We start from the raw sequence: 25031 nt of genomic DNA, 5'->3' as shown, positions 1-25031 counted from the left end.
TAACATCAGAATATGGGGATTGAAAGAAGGAGTCGAAGGGGAATCGGTGATCCAATATGTGGAAAAGCTTATCAAGGAACAACTGGAGGAGACTGGACTGGAAAAAATGGAGATACAGAGGGCCCACAGGGCGTTGGCTCCGAGACCGAAACCGGACAGACCTCCGAGGGCGGTGATTATTAACTTTCTGAGATTTGAGATTAAGGAATTGATACTCAGAACCGCGTGGACCAAGAAGATAGAAATCGAGGGGAAAAGACTGTCGTTTGATCACGATTACTCGACAGCGGTAGCAATAACACGCAGGTCCTACGCGGGACTGAAGAGAATTCTGAAAGAAAACGGAATGAAATTCCAATCACCCATGACCTCGCTAAGGATTCACTGGAAGGAAGGGACGGTGACATACGCGGCGGAGGAGATGAGGCGACGGGGGATGCAGATGGCGGAGGACGGAGAAGGAAGGGGACAGAAGGGCCAGACGCTGAGCCTGCAGCAGAGATTGGAGAAAGCATGCAGATGGACCAGAGTAGGAGATCGAAACCCGGGAGAGGAGGGAGGAGAGAGGAGAAGGCAGAGGTGAGACGTGACAGACCGAAGGCGGAGACGGACGAGGAGGCCAGAGACGGAGAAGGAGGAGAGAGGAGGCGGAGACGAACGGATGAGTACATGCACAAGAGATTGAAAAAACGATCCAAATAGAGACAAAATATAGAAACTGAAATAACATATACATAAACACACATTCCCAGGTAGAGGCAGGATATAGGAACGAACATAACGTATACATGGACACATAATACACATGCTGATGGAGGAAATAAATGGAAATATAATTAGGTATGATAGACGGAACACAGAACATATTGAAACAAATACATAGACACACGCTGCGAGTAACACAGTTGGAAGGGATTAAGGGGATAAATGGACATCACATAGAAAATAGAGGGGAGGAAAAGAAAGTAAGAAGGGGTACACAGAAGACACCACACACGGGTTTGGGAGGAAGGAGGGACATTGGAACATATGAGCCACATTGAGAGGGACCTAGGAAATGGGGGTCTTTGATCAGAATGAAGGACAGAGCGCTTTTGACCAGGAGCTCGACAGCAATAAAAACAGTAAGAAGGCTGGACAAATATGACGAGCGGTTGGGGGTAAAGGTTTCAAACCCCCAAGCCGTCAGGAGGAGGCCTCTCACTAGGAGAGCAATTACTCCTCACCCACTAGCAGGGGACAGGGGGGGACACAGGGACCCCCCGAATGCCTTGGGAGCACTTTATGTAATGTTTTTTATTTATGTTAATCATTATATGTATTCGGTGAAGAGAGCGGAGGCTACAACCGGAGGGGGGAATGAATGTGACATGGGGGGGACTGACAGACGAAAGAAGAAGAAAGATGACAATGGTTAAAGGTATAAAAATGATGTCGTTAAACGTTAATGGAATGAATAATACGATAAAGAGGGGCAAAGTGATGTTGAAATGTAAAAAAAGTGAGATGGAAGTGATTTTTCTGCAGGAGACACATTTGGTAGCACAGGATCATGAGAAACTGAAGAGATTTGGATATGAAAATCCTTTAAACGGAACCTGAGGAGAGGAGTAATCACGTTAATCAAAAACACAGTCAAATTTGCATTGATCAAGGAAGTAAGAGACAAGGAGGGAAGGTTTGTTCTGGTGAAGGGAAAAATGGAGGGTCAAATGATTACGTTAGTGTAAGATCCTGATCAAACTGGCCAGTATCACGTCTTCATCGGTTTTGGCTCTCCATCCAATTCCTCTGCGTTGTGTCATTTTAATGGTCCTGACGTCCCCCGTCATAAGATCCTTATCTCCCCCGTTAGTGCAATCCATAAACCATACTAATTCTCCACCTCCGTAAGAATTCGACACTTCGACACTGTGAAATACCTTGTGAGGAAAAGCGTTGTTTTATTGCTATAAACAGAACCTCATAATCAGATGTTATCACAGGGCTGTACGCTAAGCTTTTTCACTAGGGGCACACTTGCCCCTAAATGAGAAATTTAGGGGCAAAGAATATTTTTTAGGGGCACATTTTTAAATAACTATTTTACCATTATAGTAGGGCTGGGCGATATGGCCTCTAAATGATATTGCGATATTTTTTGGCCATATCACGATACACAATATATATCGCAATATTTTGACATTTCCTAAAGCACTTAAAAATGCTTGATTTAACCCTTTGATGCATACAGTCACGCCAATATGATGATTATAATAAGTCCCTGCAACATATGTTTGCATTATTAAACCATGAAGATGCTTTAAAAAATTATTTAATGAAAATGTACTAAGAGTAGTCTACTGACACACTAATAAAAAAAATTATTTACATCTAAGACTATTTATATAAAAACTCTTGGGTGCCCTTTTTTTGCACAGTACTGTGTTTTCTATCCACTTTAGCCAAACACACACACACACACATATATATATATATATATATATATATATATATATATATATATATATATATATATATATACTACTGTGAGAAAATAATAATTACACACAAAGGGATAATGGCTTATAGCAGACTTAATGATTTTAGAATATTTCAGATAATGAAATTAAATGTTTATCATCAACTATCCAGTTAGTATTTATACTGTCTGTAACGTTTGGCTACTTTAAATCATTGAATGTAGAGAGAGAGCGAGAGAGAGAGAGGGGGCGAGAACGCACAAGAGAGCCAGCCCCCCCCCCCCCCCCCCCCCCGGGTTTTGTTCTAGGTTCGCGTTTTGATCGTCTAAGCTGCCGTAGGTGATGACGTCACACTCGAATGTAAACAGGAAGAGTCTAACACGGAGATGGAAAGTCACAGTGGATGATATACAGAAACGAATAACTAATAAATATGAAGTTATGTTTAAACTTCTGTTGTCAAGCGTTGTCACTTGTCAATATAACCCACCCCCTTTCCTCACTTTTCCACCGTCCCTGCTTCACTCGGGACCACCAGCTAACGTTAGCCTATAGCTCCGCCGTCCCTGCTTCACTCGGGACCACCAGCTAACGTTAGCCCATTGCTCGTGTCAATTAAATTGCATGTTATTAAATGTCCGCGCTGGTCTGTCTAATGAAATTACACCGCAACATTATGTCGCCTGTACAGCCCTGGTTGTAGGCTAATGTTAGTGTAGTGAAATGCGAATGAAGGGGTGAAATCACTATTCGCAAGCTTGCGAGTAGATATAATTTTTCATTCGCACCGGCCAAATTAGGGGGCAATTTGCGACGATCTCGTCGCAGCGTACAGGCCTGTATCAGATGTTATCAAATTGTATCGTCCTTGAAGAGTCTATTCTAATGATCTTTCGGTGTGTTCTATTGTCCCTTTGCTGTTATGTCCAATAGTGGTCAGGCCTGGTCGTTAGCCTGAACCCTCCTCGTGTTAGCCGAAGCTACCGTAATGATGATGTGGCATTCTCCCTTCCCCCCCCCCTCCGTGGTGGAGGAGGAAGAGTCTCTCCTGGTTCCTTCCCTCTTAGTCTCAGTCAGATTTTTAGTCTGCCCTCCACCCGGAAACACCGTTCGACTTATGGATGTTCGTCGTCGCAACGACGGCCCCGCCTCTCTTCTGGTTGTCAGGGCGACGCGCTGTCATGACAACCGCGTTTAACCTTTACACACACTTCAAAACGTCTCATTCACTGTTGCATTAAAGAGGTCACCCCTCTCCCTCGCTCTGTTATCTTTGTTCTTACAAGGAATTCATAACATTCTCTCGCTGGCAGTGTGCCTCACAACAATCACCCTGCTCTACTGAACCACCGTCTCCTGCTTCCACCGTCCGCATGCACTTCGACCTCTCTGTCTCCCCCCAATCTATACATCACATACATTGAATAAACCCCGTTTTCTCTCATTCCCCCCTTTGATTCTCAATCAACTTTCAGAATCAACAGACTACTTGGTTTTTCAATTAATTATACACAAAAATAGACTCATAACAATTAGGGCCCCGCCGTCTGCTGTTTTCCTTTTGTTTTCCATTACCCGCATCACACCCAAACCAGAAAGGATAAACAACGGTCATGGAGGAGAGAAAGAGAGAGAGACAGAGAAAAACACAGATTGCAACTTTTCAGACGACACCCCTAAACCCTTCGGCCCCCCTATTAGGTACCCCACGTCCAAATCAGAGCGCTCCCTTCCCTCTCACAGTACACCTCCCATCTTGGGCCGGTCCCGTCTTCTAGGGCAAGGGCCCCTTTCAGTGACTGCTTCTTTCCTGAGCTGGTCCCCCTCCCAGGGCGCGGTCCCCTAGGCAAAAATGTCTCCCCTGGTCTGCTACTGCTCAGTGTCTCTGGCTGTCCTCTCCACATCTGCTCCTCCACCGCCGCCGTCTCCTCTCTCTCGTCGTGGATCATCTGTGTACCAGGCTGCGGTGCCTGGCCCCTGCGGCTTCCTCCTCCTCCAGTCTGTCTCCTGGTCATCTCCATCGCTGTCGGTGTCTCCCCCCGCTGAAAGCAGAAACACAACACCGGCAGTCGTCTGTACATTCGACTTCCCTTGTTTTGCTATTAGTCTACCACCTTCTCCACACCTATTATCCATCTTACAGGCCGGTTACCCGTTTGTTGTCTTCCGGCGTGACACTTGCAGTTTCCGATACCCACTCCGCGCAACTCTTCATCCCAGTTTGACCCCCAGCGCGCGCCAGTTCTTCTGGTGACGTGTCTTCTGAAGACCCTGCCTATCTATTAGGTGTGAGAAGGCCCCACTGGAATTCTAACTCCCTCTTTATTCCATAATTAACCCATTCAAATCACTGCACCATCTTTCTGTGCAATTCTTATTTAATCCATTGTCTAATTAAACTCTATCTAATATTATTATTATAATAATAATCCACTCTCTGTGCTCATTAGATTGACTATCGAATCACTCCCCCACGCCGCCACTAGATGGTAGTACAGGCCTATATCTAAATATTCCCCTATGGGTAATGAAAACTCCGCAGCACTACCCCCCCTCCGCCACTAGGTGGCGACCTACTCCTCCTCCATGGTGTTTTAGTTGACGTGTCATTTCCTGGTTCTTTATCTGTTGTTATCTCCTCGTGGCTCACTGCCATCTTGTATCATCCCCCTCGTGGCCCCTTTTGCGGCCATCTTGTCTCGCTCATAATGGCTACTCTCTCAAACAAAACGAACGCTGCCCTTCCTTCCAAGGCCTAAAAAACACCGCTGTTTTCCTCTCTTTCCTATCAGGGGACGCTTCTCCCGGACTAAACTCTTGCTTATCGGACATAATACACAGTTTAAGGTAAATTCCCGACCGACTTTCCTCCCGTCAAAACAAATTCTGGCCGTCTTGAGACCACAGCGACCAGTTTAAGGTGGGCCGTCTCAGGCGACAGTCTTGTCATAACAATCCCGCCATAACAGATTTCAGTCTGGTTCAGCACCCCCCCCTCTCCTCATCTCTCTCATTATGGCTCCTTCTGCCCTATTTTGCTTTCTTTCGTCATCTATGACTGTTTTGGTTCCCTTTCAGATAACACCTTCGATTTTCAAAACAAAACTGTGCCGCTCTGCTGTTATTCAAACACACTATTACAGCTGGCATTCTCTCTGTGTCGAACTAGAAATGTTTACGTTTACGGATGCACATCTGTTCGTTTTTATTTGGCTTAAAAGATCAAAACAACCGTGTGCACAGTGAACTCACATTTTTGATCGGAGCGCTGTTTCCCCTACAGCGCTGGTTCGCCTCCTGACCGCTCGACTCGCCGCTCTCTCCCAGGGCTGGCCGGCCTTGCTCGATCATGATTCTCCCACACACGATGTCTGTTGTCCACTGTCGTCCCATTAATGAAAAAGTCTTTTTCCGTTCTTATCTCTCGGCAACCAGTCTTTTCCCGTTGTTCTTATCTCTCTGCAACCAACTGCTCCCGTTGTTTTAATCTCTTGCAAATCCGGGTCACGGCACCAACTGTAAGATCCTGATCAAACTGGCCAGTATCACGTCTTCATCGGTTTTGGCTCTCCATCCAATTCCTCTGCGTTGTGTCATTTTAATGGTCCTGACGTCTCCGATACTGGTAGATAAGATCCTTATCTCCCCCGTTAGTGCAATCCATAAACCATACTAATTCTCCACCTCCGTAAGAATTCGACACTTCGACACCGTGAAATACCTTGTGAGGAAAAGCGTTGTTTTATTGCTATAAACAGAACCTCATAATCAGATGTTATCAGATGTTATCAAATTGTATCGTCCTTGAAGAGTCTATTCTAATGATCTTTCGGTGTGTTCTATTGTCCCTTTGCTGTTATGTCCAATAGTGGTCAGGCCTGGTCGTTAGCCTGAACCCTCCTCGTGTTAGCCGAAGCTACCGTAATGATGATGTGGCATTCTCCCTTCCCCCCCCCTCCGTGGTGGAGGAGGAAGAGTCTCTCCTGGTTCCTTCCCTCTTAGTCTCAGTCAGATTTTTAGTCTGCCCTCCACCCGGAAACACCGTTCGACTTATGGATGTTCGTCGTCGCAACGACGGCCCCGCCTCTCTTCTGGTTGTCAGGGCGACGCGCTGTCATGACAACCGCGTTTAACCTTTACACACACTTCAAAACGTCTCATTCACTGTTGCATTAAAGAGGTCACCCCTCTCCCTCGCTCTGTTATCTTTGTTCTTACAAGGAATTCATAACATTCTCTCGCTGGCAGTGTGCCTCACAACAATCACCCTGCTCTACTGAACCACCGTCTCCTGCTTCCACCGTCCGCATGCACTTCGACCTCTCTGTCTCCCCCCAATCTATACATCACATACATTGAATAAACCCTGTTTTCTCTCATTAGTGAATGTTTATGCACCCCCAGAGAGTGAGAGGGATTTATATGAGACAATTTTTTATATGATAGTGATGGAACTAGAAGGGATATTGATATGCGCGGGAGATTTTAATGTAGTACTGAATCACGACCTAGACACCACGAGTACTAGAAAAGGACGGGCACCAATCAGTAGATATATGAATATTCAGATGACGGAAATGGGAATTACGGATGTTTGGAGGGGGATGCATGCCATGGACAGGGAATACACACATTACTCACACCCGCACGTGACATATGCGAGAATAGACTACTTTTTGATGACGACGGGGGACAGTTACAGGGTACGGGAGAGCAGAATAGGAGTAGCGGACATATCGGATCACAGTGCCATATATCTGACAGTAGATCTAGAAGGGAGACGGAGGAACACGATCTGGAGACTAAATGTAGGAATATTAAATAACAAGGGGGTGGTGAGTCAGATCAAGGAGGAGATAGCCAGGTATAAGGAAGAAAATGACAACGGGGCGGTAGACCCGAACATTCTATGGGACACACTGAAGGTGGTGATAAGGGGGAAATTGATAGAGAAGACAGCAATGCTGAAGAAGGCCAGAACGGAGACATATCACAATCTGATAGGGAAGCTGAAGAAGCTAGAGGGGAGACACCAGATATCAAAAGAACAGGAAACGCTCGGAGAAATCAAAGAAGTAAAGGCCAGGATAAATAGGGAATTATTGATGGAAATAGAAAAGAAAGCGAGGTTCATGAAACAAACGTACTATGAAGGGGGACCAAAAGCGACCAGACTGTTGGCTAGGAGAATTAGGACGCAACAGAAGTTGAACACGATACACACAATAAGGGATACAAAGACTAATGAAATATTGAGGGACCCAGCTGAAATAGAGAGGACATTTAGAGAATACTATGAGAAACTATACACACAGCCAAAAGCAGCGGGAGAAGAGGAAATAGAAGCATATCTGGAGAAGCTAGAGTTACCATCGATAGGGAAAGAACAGAATGAAGAATTAAATAAAATAATTACGGAACGAGAACTGGAAGAGGCAATTAGTAGAGCTAAAAACAACAAATCTCCGGGGAGCGACGGATTCCCATCGGAATTCTACAAGACATTTAGAACAGAATTAGCACCCATGTTAGGGGCGGCGTTCAGACACACGATGGAAGAGGGCAAAATGCCCCCCTCGTGGAAGGAAGCCATAATCACCACCAGGGCTCGAGACTAACGATGTCCCGTCGTCCCGGGGACGATCAAATATTGATTTGGGACGAACAGAAATCTTTGCTGGGACGCATCCGGGACGGAGAGGATTTTTTTTTCACAGGAAATGTCAATTGGCCGACTGTCAGTGCGCGCATATATTGCTGTCAAATGGTGAATGTCTCGTGCTGACTAAGTTCACTGAAGTCTAAACGTAGCGTGATTAGCCAAATCCAATGACTATCTCCGCCTCCCAGCAATACGCTCATCCAGCACCAAGTTCCTACCCTGTTCCTACCCACCTCTCCTCCGGTACAGTACGCGCTGTGCACCGTTGCACGATTGCAACGGTGCGGAACCTTTTTTTGCGGAACTTAAATCCCCACGTAATTTATCAACAACACTGCGGTCTGCTGTGAGCATTATAAAACAAACGTGTGTTTAACCGACCGTGAATTAAAGTGTCAATGCTGTTTGTCATTTTAACAGCAGATACTTTCTTAAATGCCATCCTCCCGACAGAGCAGTGTGACGGGGAGCTCTGATGGGTTCGATTGCTGGTGTTAGCATTAGCTGAAGAGCTAGTTTTAGCTTAACGTTACCTTGGCTAAAGTTGGGACTATTCATAATCCAGCAATAATGGCTGCAGACCTGCAAGCAAAGTACAGCAAGTTGGCAAAGGAGTATTCCAACGTAAATCACATTTTCACCAGTAAAGTTAGTCTTTCCATCTGCAGCTACATGCTAGCTAACCTAGCTCATGTTAGCGTCGTCACTGAACCACCTCGCGTACACAATTAATGACATGTTGCGGACAGCCATATCGGTGACAATGTTTAGCTTTTAGTGCCAAATGATACCAGTCTGAGGCGGAGTCTCAAAAGAGAATGTTGAATATTTATTGTGCAAAAATCACAACAGATCCTCTCCAACGGAGCCTTGTAGCTGAGTAGGGTATATCTGCAGAGCCACTTGGTAACGAGTGCAACACCGTGTAATGTCCGTGTGGATCGTTGGAGTAGCGTATATCTGCAGTGCTGCAGCCCCATACTCGGTGTATAGATTTGTATTAGTATCATAATCAATCACCTGTTGTTGAATAAATACCATTACTTTCTAGTTATTACTAAAAAAACAGTATATATAAAACAGTAGCTGTATAAAAAAAAAGAAAAAAAAAGTATAATTTATATAATTTAATAAAAAAAATAAAAAAATGTAATGTATGCACTGGTATAAAACGAAATAAAATATGTTGTGAAGGGCCAGATTAAACCGAATATATATATTTATTTATATATATATATTTAATTGTATTTGTATATTCTCTAATATTCCCTGATATCCCTTGTATATTCCTTGTACAATATGCATTGAATATCCATTCTAGCCTACTGAACATCCCATAATAGTCTCCATTCTACTATTGGTCGAGACCTTGGTGCCAGGCTGCCATACCCCTCAGACCCAGTTCAAACGTACCGCTCGACATGTACGAACAAGTCCTAGTTCCGCGTAGGAATTTGGCTACCGCACCACTAATGGGACTATTTGTTCATAGTGCGTATATATACTGCGCTACTAAAGTAGGACTTTTCTTTTCAGTCCAGTTTCTTACCCTCCAATAGAGTCACAGACGTAAAGCCTCCCCGCGATGCCACGTGTGGGAGTAAGGCCAAGTTCGGCCTACCATCGGTATTGAGACATCGTGTATATTAATATTTGAATAGTCATATTTGGCACTATATCGTCGAGTTGGACGTAGTCTATTAAGCTAATAATAGTCTGTTAATATATAGTGCTTCGTGCGGTGAGAATACTACCGTAGTCAGTACCCCATCGTTTCGGGCAGAGAACTGGCTGCTTACCCAGGGTGGTTGACCCTATGTGAAGCTGCACCCGAGGAGCCCCAGAGCCGACGAGCGAGTGGACCTGTATACCGGATTATTCTACCGACGACAGCCCGCCTTCCCAGGCACGGATTATGCTTTGGATACTTTGATTATTCTATGGATAAAGACCCCCGACACTACCGTGTGTTGGAACCCCCCCCCTGGAGAGGACGCAAGGTGAGGAGACGCTCTGCAAGACGAGGTCTCTCCACATCTCTCCCCCGTGGACCGGAGAGAGCCGGCCCACAAAGAGTCCACCTGCTTTCATCTGTGGTCCAAGGATCGCCGGCGCATTGAACGGCACTACAGTGGGTTCACCTGGGATACCCTTGGCCGGACGAGGCAGCCGGATTCTACCCCCCCCCCCCTCCTACTCCTGTCGGCTTACAAGCGACCGGATTAACCCCCTCTAGTGTATCCAGCCTATAATCATTAAAGTATCATTGCTGTTATTCCTTAACTATTCCAGGTCGTATATTTACCACCTGCGCCTTCAGAGATTGGACATTATCTATTGATATACCGACGAATACTCCTTTCCATAAAAGTGCATACTATTTCAATTCATAAATGTAATTAAGTGATTAAGTGTTTATTCTACACACCATCGCTGTGTAGGAAATAAAGACCTGTTTCTAATTCGTACATTTGTGTTGGATCCGTTTCATCTACGTGAGAGTGTTCATGATAATATATTTATGCCGTGTACTGGGTGGCCGAATATTAAGTACAAAGGTAGTGGTAGTAAGTATCATATCTAGTAATACAGTCAGGGAATTGTACCCCTCACTTACAATTGGTCCTTCGAGCCGGATGGTAATTAGTGTAATATTAATATAGTGTTATTAATATTGAAATGGCCTATGATGAACACTCCACGAAACGATCCTCCTAACCAACGCCCGCAGCGCGAACGACGGCTCCCTCAGTACTTAGAGGCTTACGCTGTCAGTCAACAACCTAGTCTTCTACTAACAGTAAACGCGGTAAAACTAGAAAGTTTCTAACCCCAACGCCCAGACTACCCCGACCATAGAGGCCCCTACGGGCTCTAATGTAACTGACCAAGTTCACGGTGGGGACCAGTGGGAACCAGACATGACTTCACACCCCGCCAGTACTGAAGAAGTAGTCCCCGATGAGTCCCGGGAGGAATACAACGCTACCGAGAGAGAACTCGGCACGGAAGAAGACGGGGAGAGCACCGTGGAGATAGAGCTCCAAGGCTCCGCAAGGAGTACCCCGAGGGAAGGCTCCCCTATACAACCGCCTTCTCCCAGCGAGGCAGAGAGGACCCTACAGCAGGCATTCCTCGTCAGCCTGAAAGCCTCTACTGAACGCGATAGACTCCAGGGTGAACGCGATCGATTGCAGCTACAGCAACGGAGCGAAGAAGAGCACATACGCCTGGAAATAAGACGCATTCAGATGGAAGAGAATGTGGCCCGAGACCGAGCAGACAGCCAGCGAGCAGCTGCTGGTGCTCTACGGGACGCAGAGCGCGACAGACAGCAAGCGCAACTAATAGAACAGCTGATCAGACGGACAACACCCTCTCCCTCCGCCAGAGGCTCCAGGAACTCGTCTAGACACACCTCCAGGGCGGCATCCCCTAGCCGAGTAAACAACCCTGAACTTGACCAACAGACGAGGTCTATACCCCCCACAGACCACCTCCCCCCACCGGTCCAAGCGAGACCTAGCAACCGGGAAGGAGCAGCATATCCTGTGGAGAGGCTAAACCAGAGACTACAAGCACTGGATGACCTAACTGAAGACGAAGAGGAAGAGGAGGAGAACCGCGCCCGAAGACAGCACAGTACTCTACCGGACCAGGAGGTCCGGTACAGCCCAGGCTATACTCCCGCGGAGCTGCGCTACAGACCCCCGACTCTATACACGGGTGAGCACGACGCACGACCCGCACCGAGGAACAGCACCTGGACAAGCGGGCCATGGTACACTGCCGGTACCAGCCCATACCAAGGAGCGGGAGGAGACTCGCCTAGGAGGCCTCTCCCCCAACGCTCGCCGATGTATCCACAGTCAGCGTCATACATTGGCACGCCTATGGTACCCGACTTCACCCAAGAGAACCGGGCCCAGTATACAGAACTCCGCATGTGTCTGGAGACCATGTTGGTGGATGTATTGGATGAACGCCACAAATACGCCATCCTACTGCAGCACTTAAAGGTGCCCCGCGCACATAATATAGCGCTCGCCTACGCGACTTCCACCACCCCATACACAGCAGCGCTGGTAGCATTGGACCAGAGGTATGGGCGCATATGGGATTACGTGATCCAGGAGATCCGACACATCGACCGCTTACCCCCAGCAATAGACAATCGAGCACTGGACGACCTGTCCATCAGAGTGCAGTCCCTGGTAGGGATGTTGGGAGCGCAAAGAGAGAAGGGGAAGTATGAACTTTACGCCAACTCAAATGTGGAAAGGATCCTGGAGAAGCTGCCGCCCGCTCGTCAGGAGCGCTTTAGGCGGCAGAGGGACCACAGAGACCCGAATGGCCCCGAACCGAACCTCCTCGATCTAGCAGACTTCCTGGCGAGAGAAGTCAGCAGCCTACGGCTAGATACATTCGGACGGAGCACCCCTGGCTCCAGAGAAGGAACCAGACGACTAAATGATGGAAGAAGATCGGTGACTGTGATGCACCAATCGGAGTCAGTACCGAGCAGCAGGAGCCACAGTACCCCCTCCAGAACGGAGAAGTGGAAGATAGTGTGCCCCTACTGTGAGAAAGAACACTGGCTAGCGCAATGTGACTCCTTCCCCAAGCTGAACGCGGAGGAAGCAGGTCAATGGATAAAGTCCAACAAGCGCTGTTTTCGCTGTGCGCGCTCACACATGGCAGCCGAATGCCGCTTAAAGAAAAGGTGCACCAAGTGCGATGGAGCCCATCTGGACATACTTCACGACAGTAACAGACGGCGCCCTTCACCTGCACCATCCAGCCGCAAAGCGAGCGTCATGTACATCGATCCCCCCAGCAGCAGTGGAGCCCGAGTACTCCTAAAAGTAGTGCGTGTGACACTAAGCTACCAGAATAAAGTCCTGGACACTTACGCCGTCCTCGATGACGGGTCAGAGAAGACCCTGCTGCTCGCCTCCGCTGCGGCCCAGCTAGGGCTGCGGGGAAGCGAAACCCAAATGACAATTCGGACAATAAGACGAGATTTGAAGACGATAAAGGGCGAGAATGTCTCATTCTCTATCGCAGCAAGCGGCCAGCCTGAGCGACGGTACCAGATTGCAGACGCTTTCACCAGCCAAGAAATAGGACTGTCGCGGTACACATACCCCGTCGCCAAGCTGATGGAGAAATATGCACATCTGCGCAAGTTACCGATCCCGCTCATAGACAATGCTATGCCGACCCTGTTGATAGGCTCCGACCATGCAGACCTCATTGTCCCGATAGACCGGGTTCATACCGGACCCCGAGGCTGTCCTGCAGCAGTCGAGACCCGTTTGGGATGGACTCTCCAAGGCCCGCTCGCCAAATCTCTCAACCGAAGTACAGCCACTAGATGTCTCCACTCCCGAGTCACAGAGGGAGAAACCGCACTCCTGCAACACGTAGAGCGGCTATGGAGCTTGGAACAAATGCCCTTTAAGAATGGAAAGAAAGACATTCGCTCTAAAGATGACATTTACGCCATTCACCTCCTCGAGACAGGGACCAAGAGAGTCCCGGTCAACGGCGTGTTGAGATACGCCACGCCACTCCTGCGGCGAGAAGGAATGCCTACTTTCCACGCCAAGACAGACGCCATAGAACGGTACCTGCTGAACACGGAGCGGCGCTTAGCCAAGAACCCCGCCCAAGAGAGTGTATACCGCGCTGAGATTGAGAAGCTCATCACAGCGGGACACGTCACAAAGATGGACATTAAAGAGGCTGACCAGACCACTGAATCGTGGTACGTGCCCCACCACAAGGTCCATCACAACGGTAAAGACCGCATAGTATTTAACGGCAGCTACCAGATCGGATCCCAAAATCTGAATAAAGAGTTACTGCCCGGTCCCACACTCGGCCCCTCCCTACTCGGCGTTCTACTCCGCTTCCGCCAGGAAAAGGTGGCCATCAGCGGGGACATTAAAGGAATGTTCCTGCAGGTGAGATTAGTAGAGGCGGACAAGCCCCTGTTACGGTTCCTATGGAGAGAGAAGCCAGGAGATGAGCACCCAGCCATCTACCAATGGGAAGTCCTCCCCTTCGGAACGACGTGCAGCCCCTGCTGTGCGACATTTGCACTACAGAAACATGTAGCAGAGGACCCAGCAGCGGACGAAGAGGTCCGACGCAGCGTAAAGAACAGCTTCTACGTAGACAACTGTCTACAAAGCCTTTCAACCCAGGAAGAAGCCGAGGCTCTCCTGATTAAACTCTGCGCCTCATTGATCAAAGGCGGCTTTGATCTCAGGCAGTGGGCCAGCAGCGATCCGCAAGTACTGCGCAGCCTCTCCTCCGAGGACAAGGCAGCCAGCAGCGAGACCTGGATGGCTACAATCCCGGGAGAAGCCCAGGAGATGACCCTGGGATTGGTGTGGCGATTCAAAACAGATTCGCTTCACTACAGACACAAGCCCCTGACTACGGAGCAGGGAAGGCCGGCGGCGGCGCCGACCACCAGACGGAGTGTGTACACAACACTCGCCCGACAATATGACCCGCTAGGATGTATTCTACCGTACACCACCAGGGCAAAAATGATTGTACGAGCATTGTGGGACAAGGACCAGGGCTGGGACGACCCCATTCCCGCACACCTTGCATCCACCTGGAGAGAGTGGGAGATGGAGCTCCACTCACTCCCAGGCGTTAATATGCGCCGAAGCTACTTCCCACCCAAGGTGAGGCCAGAGACATGTAAAATGGACTTACACGTCTTCAGTGACGCCTCAGAGGTCGCATACGGATCAGTAGCCTACTTGCGGGCCCAAGACCAAGGGGGAGAGATCTACACAGCATTTGTCCTCGCCCGCTCGAGAATAGCCCCACGCAAGCAACAATCTATCCCACGTCTAGAGCTCTGCGCAGCCCTAGCCGGAGCGCACCTAGCCACGCTCATCCAACGTGAGCTCACCATACCGGTGTCTAGAACAATCCTGTGGTCAGATTCCACGACGGTACTCGCCTGGATCAAATCGGACTCATGCAAGTACAAAGTCTTCGTGGGAGTCAGAGTCACAGAGATTCAAGACTTAACCGAAGAGTTAACCGGAGAAACAGAGTGGCGCTACGTTGATACAAAACAGAACCCAGCTGACGTCATCACCCGGGGGATGCCCCTGGATGACCTCACCCGTCGCAATGTCTACAGTGACGGCCCCGCATTCCTAAGACTCCCGGAAGGACAGTGGCCCATGCCTATCCCGAGGGAAGCAAGTCCAGAGGAGGTGGAAATTAAGAAGTCTGTGTTCTGTGGATTGAGCACCGTAGCCTCCACCGACCCTAACATAAACGATTGCACGTCCATAGAGAGTGCACAACAAAGAACATTCCTGCGGTACCACCCGGAGTGCAAGTCCCCCGCTGATATGTCAGCGGCTAACTACGAGGAATCAGAATTGCTTCTACTGCAGCGAGCCCAGAGAGACTCGTTCCCCGATGAATTGGCCTGTCTACAGGGAGGAAAGCCCGTCCCATCCGACAGCAGATTAATTCACCTGGCCCCCGAGAGCGACGCTCACACCCTCATCAGAGTGGGTGGTCGCCTACGCAGAGCCCCCAATCTACCGGATGACATTAAATACCCGATCGTATTGAACAGCCGACACAAGGTCACAGAGCTGATTATAAAGAAATACGATGAGGATGTACATCACGCAGGAGCAGAAAGAGTCTTCGCGGAAATCAGACGTCGTTACTGGATCCTACAAGGAAGAGAGGCGGTACGACGCTTCCAACGAACATGTCTAGACTGCCGCAAGTGGCGCGCGCAGCCCAGCATACCAAGGATGGCTGACCTTCCTCCATGTCGCCTCCGAATCGGTGACAAGCCATTCCACTCAACGGGTATGGACTGCTTTGGCCCGCTGCACATAAAGAAAGGAAGAGGAACCGAGAAGCGGTGGGGTATTGTATTCAAATGCATGACCACCAGAGCGATACACATCGAGCTTCTCCCGACCATGAGCACAGACTCATTCCTTATGGCCTTCCGTAGATTCATATCACGAAAAGGAAGACCGTCTACCCTATTGTCCGATCATGGGACAAACTTTAAAGGCGGCGAAAGAGAGCTGAGAGAGAGCTTCCAAGCTATGGGCCCAGAACTTAAGACCCACCTCGCTCCAGCACAGGTTGATTTCCAATTCAACCCCCCAAACGCACCCCACTTCGGTGGCACTTGGGAACGAGAAGTGCGCTCCATAAAGACAGCCCTGTACGCAGTACTTGGGGCCCAGACTGTGGCGGAAGAAGTCCTAATGACAGTCCTCACGGAGATTGAGGGAGTACTTAACTCGAAGCCCCTCGGATATGTCTCCAGTGATGTGGCGGATATCGACCCAGTTACCCCCAACACACTCCTGATGGGGCGGCTAGATCCCACATTACCCCAGACAATGTACCGGCCTGAAGAAGCGAACGGCCGACGAATGTGGAGGTACAGCCAAGTATTAGCCGACAAGTTTTGGAACAGTTTCCTACTGCACTACCTACCGTCTCTACAGACCCGCCAGAAGTGGGTAAAGGAGAGAGACAATTTGACAGAAGGAACAGTCGTCATGATTATTGATCAATCACTGCCCAGAGCTATGTGGCCGGCCGGCCGCGTAAGCAAAGTGATCACCGGTGCCGACGGCAAGGTCCGAGCAGCTGAAGTGCTCGTCCAGGGTCGCACTTACACCCGTCCCGTGGCAAGGCTCATAGAACTGCCTCGACTCCCAGACACAATCGATGATGACCATGACCCTACAACCCTATGACTTTGTGAAGTTGACTGACCCCTACAGCAAACCCTTATGTGTAAATAGACAACGCGATTAATCTGTCTCCGTTTAACTGATTAGGTCTGGGACCTATTCAGGGGGTGGCTGTTGTGAAGGGCCAGATTAAACCGAATATATATATTTATTTATATATATATATTTAATTGTATTTGTATATTCTCTAATATTCCCTGATATCCCTTGTATATTCCTTGTACAATATGCATTGAATATCCATTCTAGCCTACTGAACATCCCATAATAGTCTCCATTCTACTATTGGTCGAGACCTTGGTGCCAGGCTGCCATACCCCTCAGACCCAGTTCAAACGTACCGCTCGACATGTACGAACAAGTCCTAGTTCCGCGTAGGAATTTGGCTACCGCACCACTAATGGGACTATTTGTTCATAGTGCGTATATATACTGCGCTACTAAAGTAGGACTTTTCTTTTCAGTCCAGTTTCTTACCCTCCAATAGAGTCACAGACGTAAAGCCTCCCCGCGATGCCACGTGTGGGAGTAAGGCCAAGTTCGGCCTACCATCGGTATTGAGACATCGTGTATATTAATATTTGAATAGTCATATTTGGCACTATATCGTCGAGTTGGACGTAGTCTATTAAGCTAATAATAGTCTGTTAATATATAGTGCTTTGTGCGGTGAGAATACTACCGTAGTCAGTACCCCATCGTTTCGGGCAGAGAACTGGCTGCTTACCCAGGGTGGTTGACCCTATGTGAAGCTGCACCCGAGGAGCCCCAGAGCCGACGAGCGAGTGGACCTGTATACCGGATTATTCTACCGACGACAGCCCGCCTTCCCAGGCACGGATTATGCTTTGGATACTTTGATTATTCTATGGATAAAGACCCCCGACACTACCGTGTGTTGGAACCCCCCCCCTGGAGAGGACGCAAGGTGAGGAGACGCTCTGCAAGACGAGGTCTCTCCACATCTCTCCCCCGTGGACCGGAGAGAGCCGGCCCACAAAGAGTCCACCTGCTTTCATCTGTGGTCCAAGGATCGCCGGCGCATTGAACGGCACTACAGTGGGTTCACCTGGGATACCCTTGGCCGGACGAGGCAGCCGGATTCTACCCCCCCCCCCCTCCTACTCCTGTCGGCTTACAAGCGACCGGATTAACCCCCTCTAGTGTATCCAGCCTATAATCATTAAAGTATCATTGCTGTTATTCCTTAACTATTCCAGGTCGTATATTTACCACCTGCGCCTTCAGAGATTGGACATTATCTATTGATATACCGACGAATACTCCTTTCCATAAAAGTGCATACTATTTCAATTCATAAATGTAATTAAGTGATTAAGTGTTTATTCTACACACCATCGCTGTGTAGGAAATAAAGACCTGTTTCTAATTCGTACATTTGTGTTGGATCCGTTTCATCTACGTGAGAGTGTTCATGATAATATATTTATGCCGTGTACTGGGTGGCCGAATATTAAGTACAAAGGTAGTGGTAGTAAGTATCATATCTAGTAATACAGTCAGGGAATTGTACCCCTCAGTTACAAAATACATTTAAATATATTTTCCTATGGAAGGAATAATCAACATGGCTCCAATTGGTTGACTATAACAGCACCGTGACCAAATATCCCTATACTAGCACCTTGTTAAACACTTTTTTTTTATATTTATTTTTAATCATAATTATTCTTGTGAAATCTTTCCACCATGGGAGCCTTTTGACTAAATCAATTTATTCTCCCCTTCTCTGAAAGGTGTTTCTTATGGCAATAACAACTATAGACAACAAAACCAAAGTAAAGAAACTACATTAGATTTTTGGGACGGTTACATTCACTTTGGGACGGTTAAAATTGTATTTCGGGACGGTTCTGGGACGGTGGTGAAAAAAGTTAGTCTGGAGCCCTGATCACCACGATACCGAAGGAAGGGAAGTAGGGGTGGACGGTATGGTCTAAATTTTATATCGCTGTATAATTTGAAGCATAGACGGTAACGGTATATATCACGGTATCAGTGTTTCCGTTAGAATATTTTTTTTTGCCTGATAGGCAGGCTATATAAAGAATGACATCCTCAAGGCATGTAGATTTATAATATTTTTACTTAAAACTAGGCTACTTTTGCGTATAAAGTCATTATATTCCAAATAAAATAAGTCCCGAGTCGAGACTCCGTGCTGCTCCCATTGCAACAGCGGGGCTGGATGCTGGATTTTGCTAGAAGCATATGTAGCTGCAGAGCCGCAGAGCCAGGGGCTCTTTCAGGTCAATTCAGGGCAATTCAGCCGTTGGGTGGGGGGGCGCTGTTGAGCGGCCTGTGACCAGACCTGAAAGAGCCCCTGGCTCTGCGGCTCTGCAGCTGCATGCTATTTCGCAAATCCACTGCTGCAGCCGTCCTCCCGTCCTCGTTATCATAACACTACACACATATCATAATGTTTACAGCAAACTGTAGTTGATCACCAGGTATGTTTTATTAACGTAGAATAATTCATATAAGAAAAACGATAGGTAAGATCTCTTACCTTTCTCCACTGGTTAAAAATGCCAGGAACTGAAATTGAAACTTGCTGTGCGCCGCGGTGATATGTGTTTATTATGAAATGACAATTGCGTGTTGACTGCGCCCACTGCGCGAAGCCTCCTAAATAACTTTTTCCAGTTTGCACATATCTATTATCTATGACTAATTCTATCTATTTTTAGGGGCAAATGCGATTGAAATAGTCGCGCTGTGGTTACATGACGACGACGTCATTGCTATTTTAGAGCTTCTCTACCGGTTACACGGTATAGTCAAAATCCATACCGTAGAGCAAATTCATACCGTTTATACCGTTTATACCGTCCACCCCTAAAGGGAAGGATAGAGAACTATGTAGTAGTTTCAGACCCGTGTCCATACTCAACGTGGATTACAAGATGTATACATCGATAATATCAAAGAGATTTGAGACGTTTATGCCAGACATTATAGATTAAGATCAAACTGGATTTATTAAAGGGAGACAGACACAGGACAACGTGAGAAAGACATTACACATAGTAGAGGAGATACAAAAACAAGGTGGTAGCGCGGTACTGATTAGCCTGGATGCAGAAAAAGCATTCGACAGTGTGAGCTGGACATTTTTATACAGAACATTGATGAGGTTCGGACTGAATGGGAGGGCAATGAAGATGATCAAGGCACTATATCAAGAACCGACAGCGAGGGTTAAGGTGAATGGCAGCCTGATGGATAGAATCAGATTAGAGAGGGCTACCAGACAGGGATGTTGTCTCTCACCAACGCTCTTCGCCGTTTTCATAGAACCACTGGCACAACTGATCAGACAGACCGAGGACATCAAGGGAGTAAGGATAAAGGGAACGGAATATAAACTAGGCCTATTTGCGGATGACGTGATAGTATACATGAGACAACCAGACAAGAGCTTCCCGGCACTGATGGATCTACTGAAGGAATATGGCCACTACTCAGGATACAAACTAAACGTGACAAAGACACAGACCTTAGCATGGAACTATACCCCAACGACGGAAATTAGGGAACAGTACGGGATAAGATGGGACATGGACAAGATTAAATACTTAGGGGTGAACATCACGAGGGGTGGGGAAACTGTTTGAGGCGAACTATACACAGATAAATCAGAACATCAAGAGAGACTTAGAGAGATGGACAGTAATGCCCTTGGACTTCAATTCAAGAATAGAGGTCATTAAAATGAACATACTATCAAGGTTACTGTACCTGTTCCAGTCACTACCGATACAAATACCACAGAATCAATTCAGGGAGTGGGACAGACTGATATCGAGGTTCATATGGGCGGGGAGAAGACCACGGGTCAGATATAAAACACTACAACTACCAAAGGAAGAGGGAGGGATGGCAGTACCCAGCCTACAAGATTACTATTATGCAGCACAACTGAGAGCAGTGACATGCTGGTGTAACGACAAGTATGAGGCAAGATGGAAAGACATTGAAAAAGAAGGGGAGGGATACAAGGTACAAGCTCTGGTGGGAGATAGGGAACTATTCAAAGAGAAAGAGGGACTGTTAGATCCAATCACCAAATGCACCTTGACCATATGGAACAGAGTAGTAAAAACACACAAATTGGAGAAGCAGACAGGGGTTCTGAGATGGATAGCACATGACAAGAGATTCAAACCAGGGAGGTTGGACCATGGATTCAGAAGATGGGAGAGGGGGGGGGGGGGGGGGGGGCAACAGCGATATGCAAATTGATAGAGAAGGGGGAAATGCAAACATTACAAAAATGAAAGGAGAAATTTGGACTAGAAAACAGGGACCACTTCAGATATCTACAGATTAGAGATTACTATAATAAAGAAATAAGAGGGGACAAGGACGAAGAACAGAATGGAATAATTAGGATGATAGTAAGGGCATACGAAGGAGGGAAAGGAAGGGTAATATCAGCACTGTACCAGGCTATAATGACCAGCAAGGGACACACGACCGATTACATAAGGGAGAAATGGGAGAGAGAACTAGAGATAGGAATAACAGGGAAGGAATGGGGTAACATATGCGAGGTGCAACATTCAGGATCGAGGATATGGAAAGAGTTTGGATGGAAAAACATAATCAGATTCTTTATAACCCCAGAACTGAAGGGAAAATATGCACCAACACAAAGAGCATGCTGGAGGATGTGTGGGAAGGAGGGGGCAAATCACACGCACATATTCTGGGGATGTCAGAAGCTGAAGGGGTATTGGGAGGAGATAGGGGAGGCAATGAACAGAATATTAGGATACGGGTTACCACAAACGGGACTGGTGCTTTACTTAGGAGACCTGACACACGAGGGAATACAAGGGGGGGACAAATATTTAATAAAGATAATGTTGATAGCGGCCAGAAAAGCAATAACAAGACTGTGGTACAAAGAAGACCCACCGACAATAGCACAATGGGTAGGAATAGTAGGGGAGATACAGGATATGGAGAGGATAACATACATGCTGAGGTTACAGGAAGAGAAATTTGGAGAAAGATGGGGAAAGTGGGAGGATTACAAGGGGAACGAAAACGACATCACAGAGGAAGAACCAAATGCAACACAAGAGGGCGAAGGGTAAAGGAGGAAAGAGGTTCAAGGAGGGTCTCTGAACCCATGTCACAAAATGCTGCTTTAGTTAGCTTTTTTATTTTAATTTTTGTTTAGGGTATGACAACTGTTTTATGTTTTTCCATTTTATTATTTATGTTTGTGGAATTTCTGCTCAAGTCAGTATTTTTTATTTTGTTTTTGAGTGTTAAATTTTTTCTTTATTGTTTATGTCTGTTTAATAGTGTTGTTGATGTTATTGTATATGTTGTGTTGTATGTCTATAAATGTTTAATAAAAATTTAAGTTTAAAAAAAAAAGACTTGTTATGGAATATTAATGCAGTCTATTTCCACCAATTAGCTTTATTTCTTATTTATTTATCCACTGTCATTTCAGTGTTGGTGTATAGGCTATATAGTGTATTTCAATATAAGTTTAATTGATTAATGATATATTCGAAGGAATGCAGGTTTATAGCTATACCAACCCCCTCCAATGTACAGTAAATGTATGGTAAGTATCAATATTCCAATGTACAGTTTTGCTTGTACAGTGTAAGTCTATCCCCCACCCACCCCTCCTACCCAACCTCCTCCAACAGTTTCTACGTCAAATGTACTCTCTTTTCTGGACTCTTTTTGTATCACAAACAGTACTGTATTTGCAAATCTGGTATGTCATAAATGTATAGATGTAGCAGTACTGTCTATCTGTGTCGTGTGTGTCATATATGTTATGATGAATTGAAAATGGGGGACCCTGATGTAAACAAGATGAAATTCTTTCTCTGGTCTGCATCCCCTTATGTAATTGAGCTGTACTGTACTGTACCCATTCTGCAATCTGTTAATAAAGTTTTCAATCAATCAATCAAACAAAGGTCTGTCCCATTGTATACCAATCAATGGGATACATTGCATGTTGACCTGCATTCTTTCAAATGTATATAATTAATCATTAAAACAGATGTGTAACAAATAAGAAATACAAATTCCACAGAAGGCATTAAATTATTATTATTTTCAATCATTTCACAATAATTGCATAATTGTGTTTGAATATCTGAGTAATTAAAGTAATTATACATTTGTCCAAAATAGCTGGTTCAGATATGGTTAATCCAGCTGCCCTGTGATCAGATGAATCCATATTATTTATTTTTCCGACATCAAATGTGTAATTTCTTATCGTACAAATATTGTCATATTTATTTTAATTATGATTAAGTAATTCATTCCAAGGAGGCCTGTAGCGTTAACATGAAGGAATCACTATGAGAACACAGTCTGTCAAGTTATAATAACATTTTAAATTAGTCAATCAATCATGAGATTTGATCGTGGGCTGAGAGCATATTTAAGTGTGCTCCTCAGCACTCTTAAATCTGCTCTCAGCCACGATCAAATAAGATCTCAGGAAAGTTTGGGGACTCCCACTCCCAGCCCTAATATGTCTTAAATAGGCCAAAATCTGGCTAAGACGAAATATTTTGTCGTAACTTCGTTCGGGAATGAGACCCAGTGTTCTCATCTACGACCTGTTTGGGACCTTTAAGAGAAATTTCAGGTCAGTGTTCTCATTCTCCAAGGACTTACGACAAAAAGGGCTTTCTCTTAGGGCCATTTGAGACCTTTTCGGGCAGATTTTGGGATTCACCAACCGTCCCAATAAAACATATATAATTATAATATAATATTATAATATATTGTCTATATTCATGTCTTGCCCGAAAAGGTCTCAAATGGCCCTAAGAGAAAGCCCTTTTTGTCATAAGTCCGTTGGAGAATGAGACCCAGTGTTCTTATCTACGACCTGTTTGGGACATTTAACCCTTTCACTACCACACTAACAAATGGTTAACCCTTTCACTGCGACAATACAGAAGGTTAACCCTTTCACTGTCACACGACAAAGGGTTATCCCTTTCACTACCACACCACAGAAGGTTAACCTGTTCACTACCACACTACAGACGGTTAACCCTTTCACTACCACACTACAGACGGTTAATCACAGAAAAATGACTACAGACGGTTAATCACATCAGAAAAATTACTACAGACGGTTAATCACATCAGAAAAATTAATTACTACAGACGGTTAATCACATCAGAAAAAGTATGTGAAAAATGGCTGGACTTTCGTTGCTGGCGGCGGGTGTGAGCTGGGTAGTGTAGTTTTATGAAATTTCAACGTCCATCGAAAGCCCTGGGTCTCCTCTTTCTTAGGACTACAACGATTTCATGAGTGCTTCTTCTTCTCGTGTCTAAATCGTCAGTTTTCCGGTGCAATGCACAGATATTTATATAAGCTCATATTTAGCACACTTAAAATCATTGGTAAACAAACGTAGTGCTGAAAATATACACTTTGACTGCTGTTTTGCGAGGGTTAGGGTCTTTACTCTTGGCTACATTTGAAAAAGAAACGCAACATTACTTAGTTAATACGGACTGTATTGATCTATTTATGACGTGAAATAAATCTCGTACCGGTACAGGGCCCGTCGGGCTTAAGAGGTTAAGAGTAATTTTGGGACATTTCAGCATGGTGAAGAGGATTTATTAAAGTACTGTTTGATTTATGCAGATGAAATATGTAATCAATATATTACATTTATTTAATTTAGACTCAGTTCTAGAATATGATCCCAAAATGAACTGAAATGACAAGAACGCAAAGTAAGAGTGCACGACAATACACACAACAAGCATCCTATGAGTCCCGAAGGAATATCCTACACAAGTTGTTTATCCTTCGCAGGTTATTCAAGGTGAAAACTTCCATTGTGCAGAGATTCTCTCTCACTCTCTCCTCTCCCTCTGTCTCTTTATCCAGGAAGTGGTACAGAGCCAGGTTCTAGAAGCCAAGGTGTTCCACTCTCCCTATGGAACCGGTGTTGCCATAGTAACAGGCTCCGGCCGGGTCACCCTGGCAACCAACATCGATGACCTGAAGTTGAGGAGACTTCCCGAGGTGCCAGGTGAGCAGTGTTTAATCATCAGTGTTGAGAAACAAACTGGAAC

General features: G+C 46.3%; 1 protein-coding gene across 2 annotated transcripts in view; it reads left to right on the top strand.

The window, feature by feature from the left end:
* The window catches only part of vps16 (VPS16 core subunit of CORVET and HOPS complexes), an 89091-nt gene that overhangs the window by 8389 nt on the left and 55671 nt on the right, over nucleotides 1-25031 (top strand). For both annotated transcript variants that reach the window (XM_084320102.1, XM_084320103.1), the window contains one exon: nucleotides 24844-24988. In XM_084320102.1, coding sequence (XP_084176228.1) covers nucleotides 24844-24988 — 145 coding nt within the window. The remainder of the gene's footprint in view (nucleotides 1-24843; nucleotides 24989-25031) is intronic.

The sequence above is a fragment of the Notolepis coatsorum genome (genome assembly GCF_963971535.1).
Source record: "Notolepis coatsorum genome assembly, chromosome: 1".
NCBI lineage: Eukaryota > Metazoa > Chordata > Actinopteri > Aulopiformes > Paralepididae > Notolepis > Notolepis coatsorum.
This window is presented reverse-complemented; position numbering and strand designations above follow the sequence as displayed.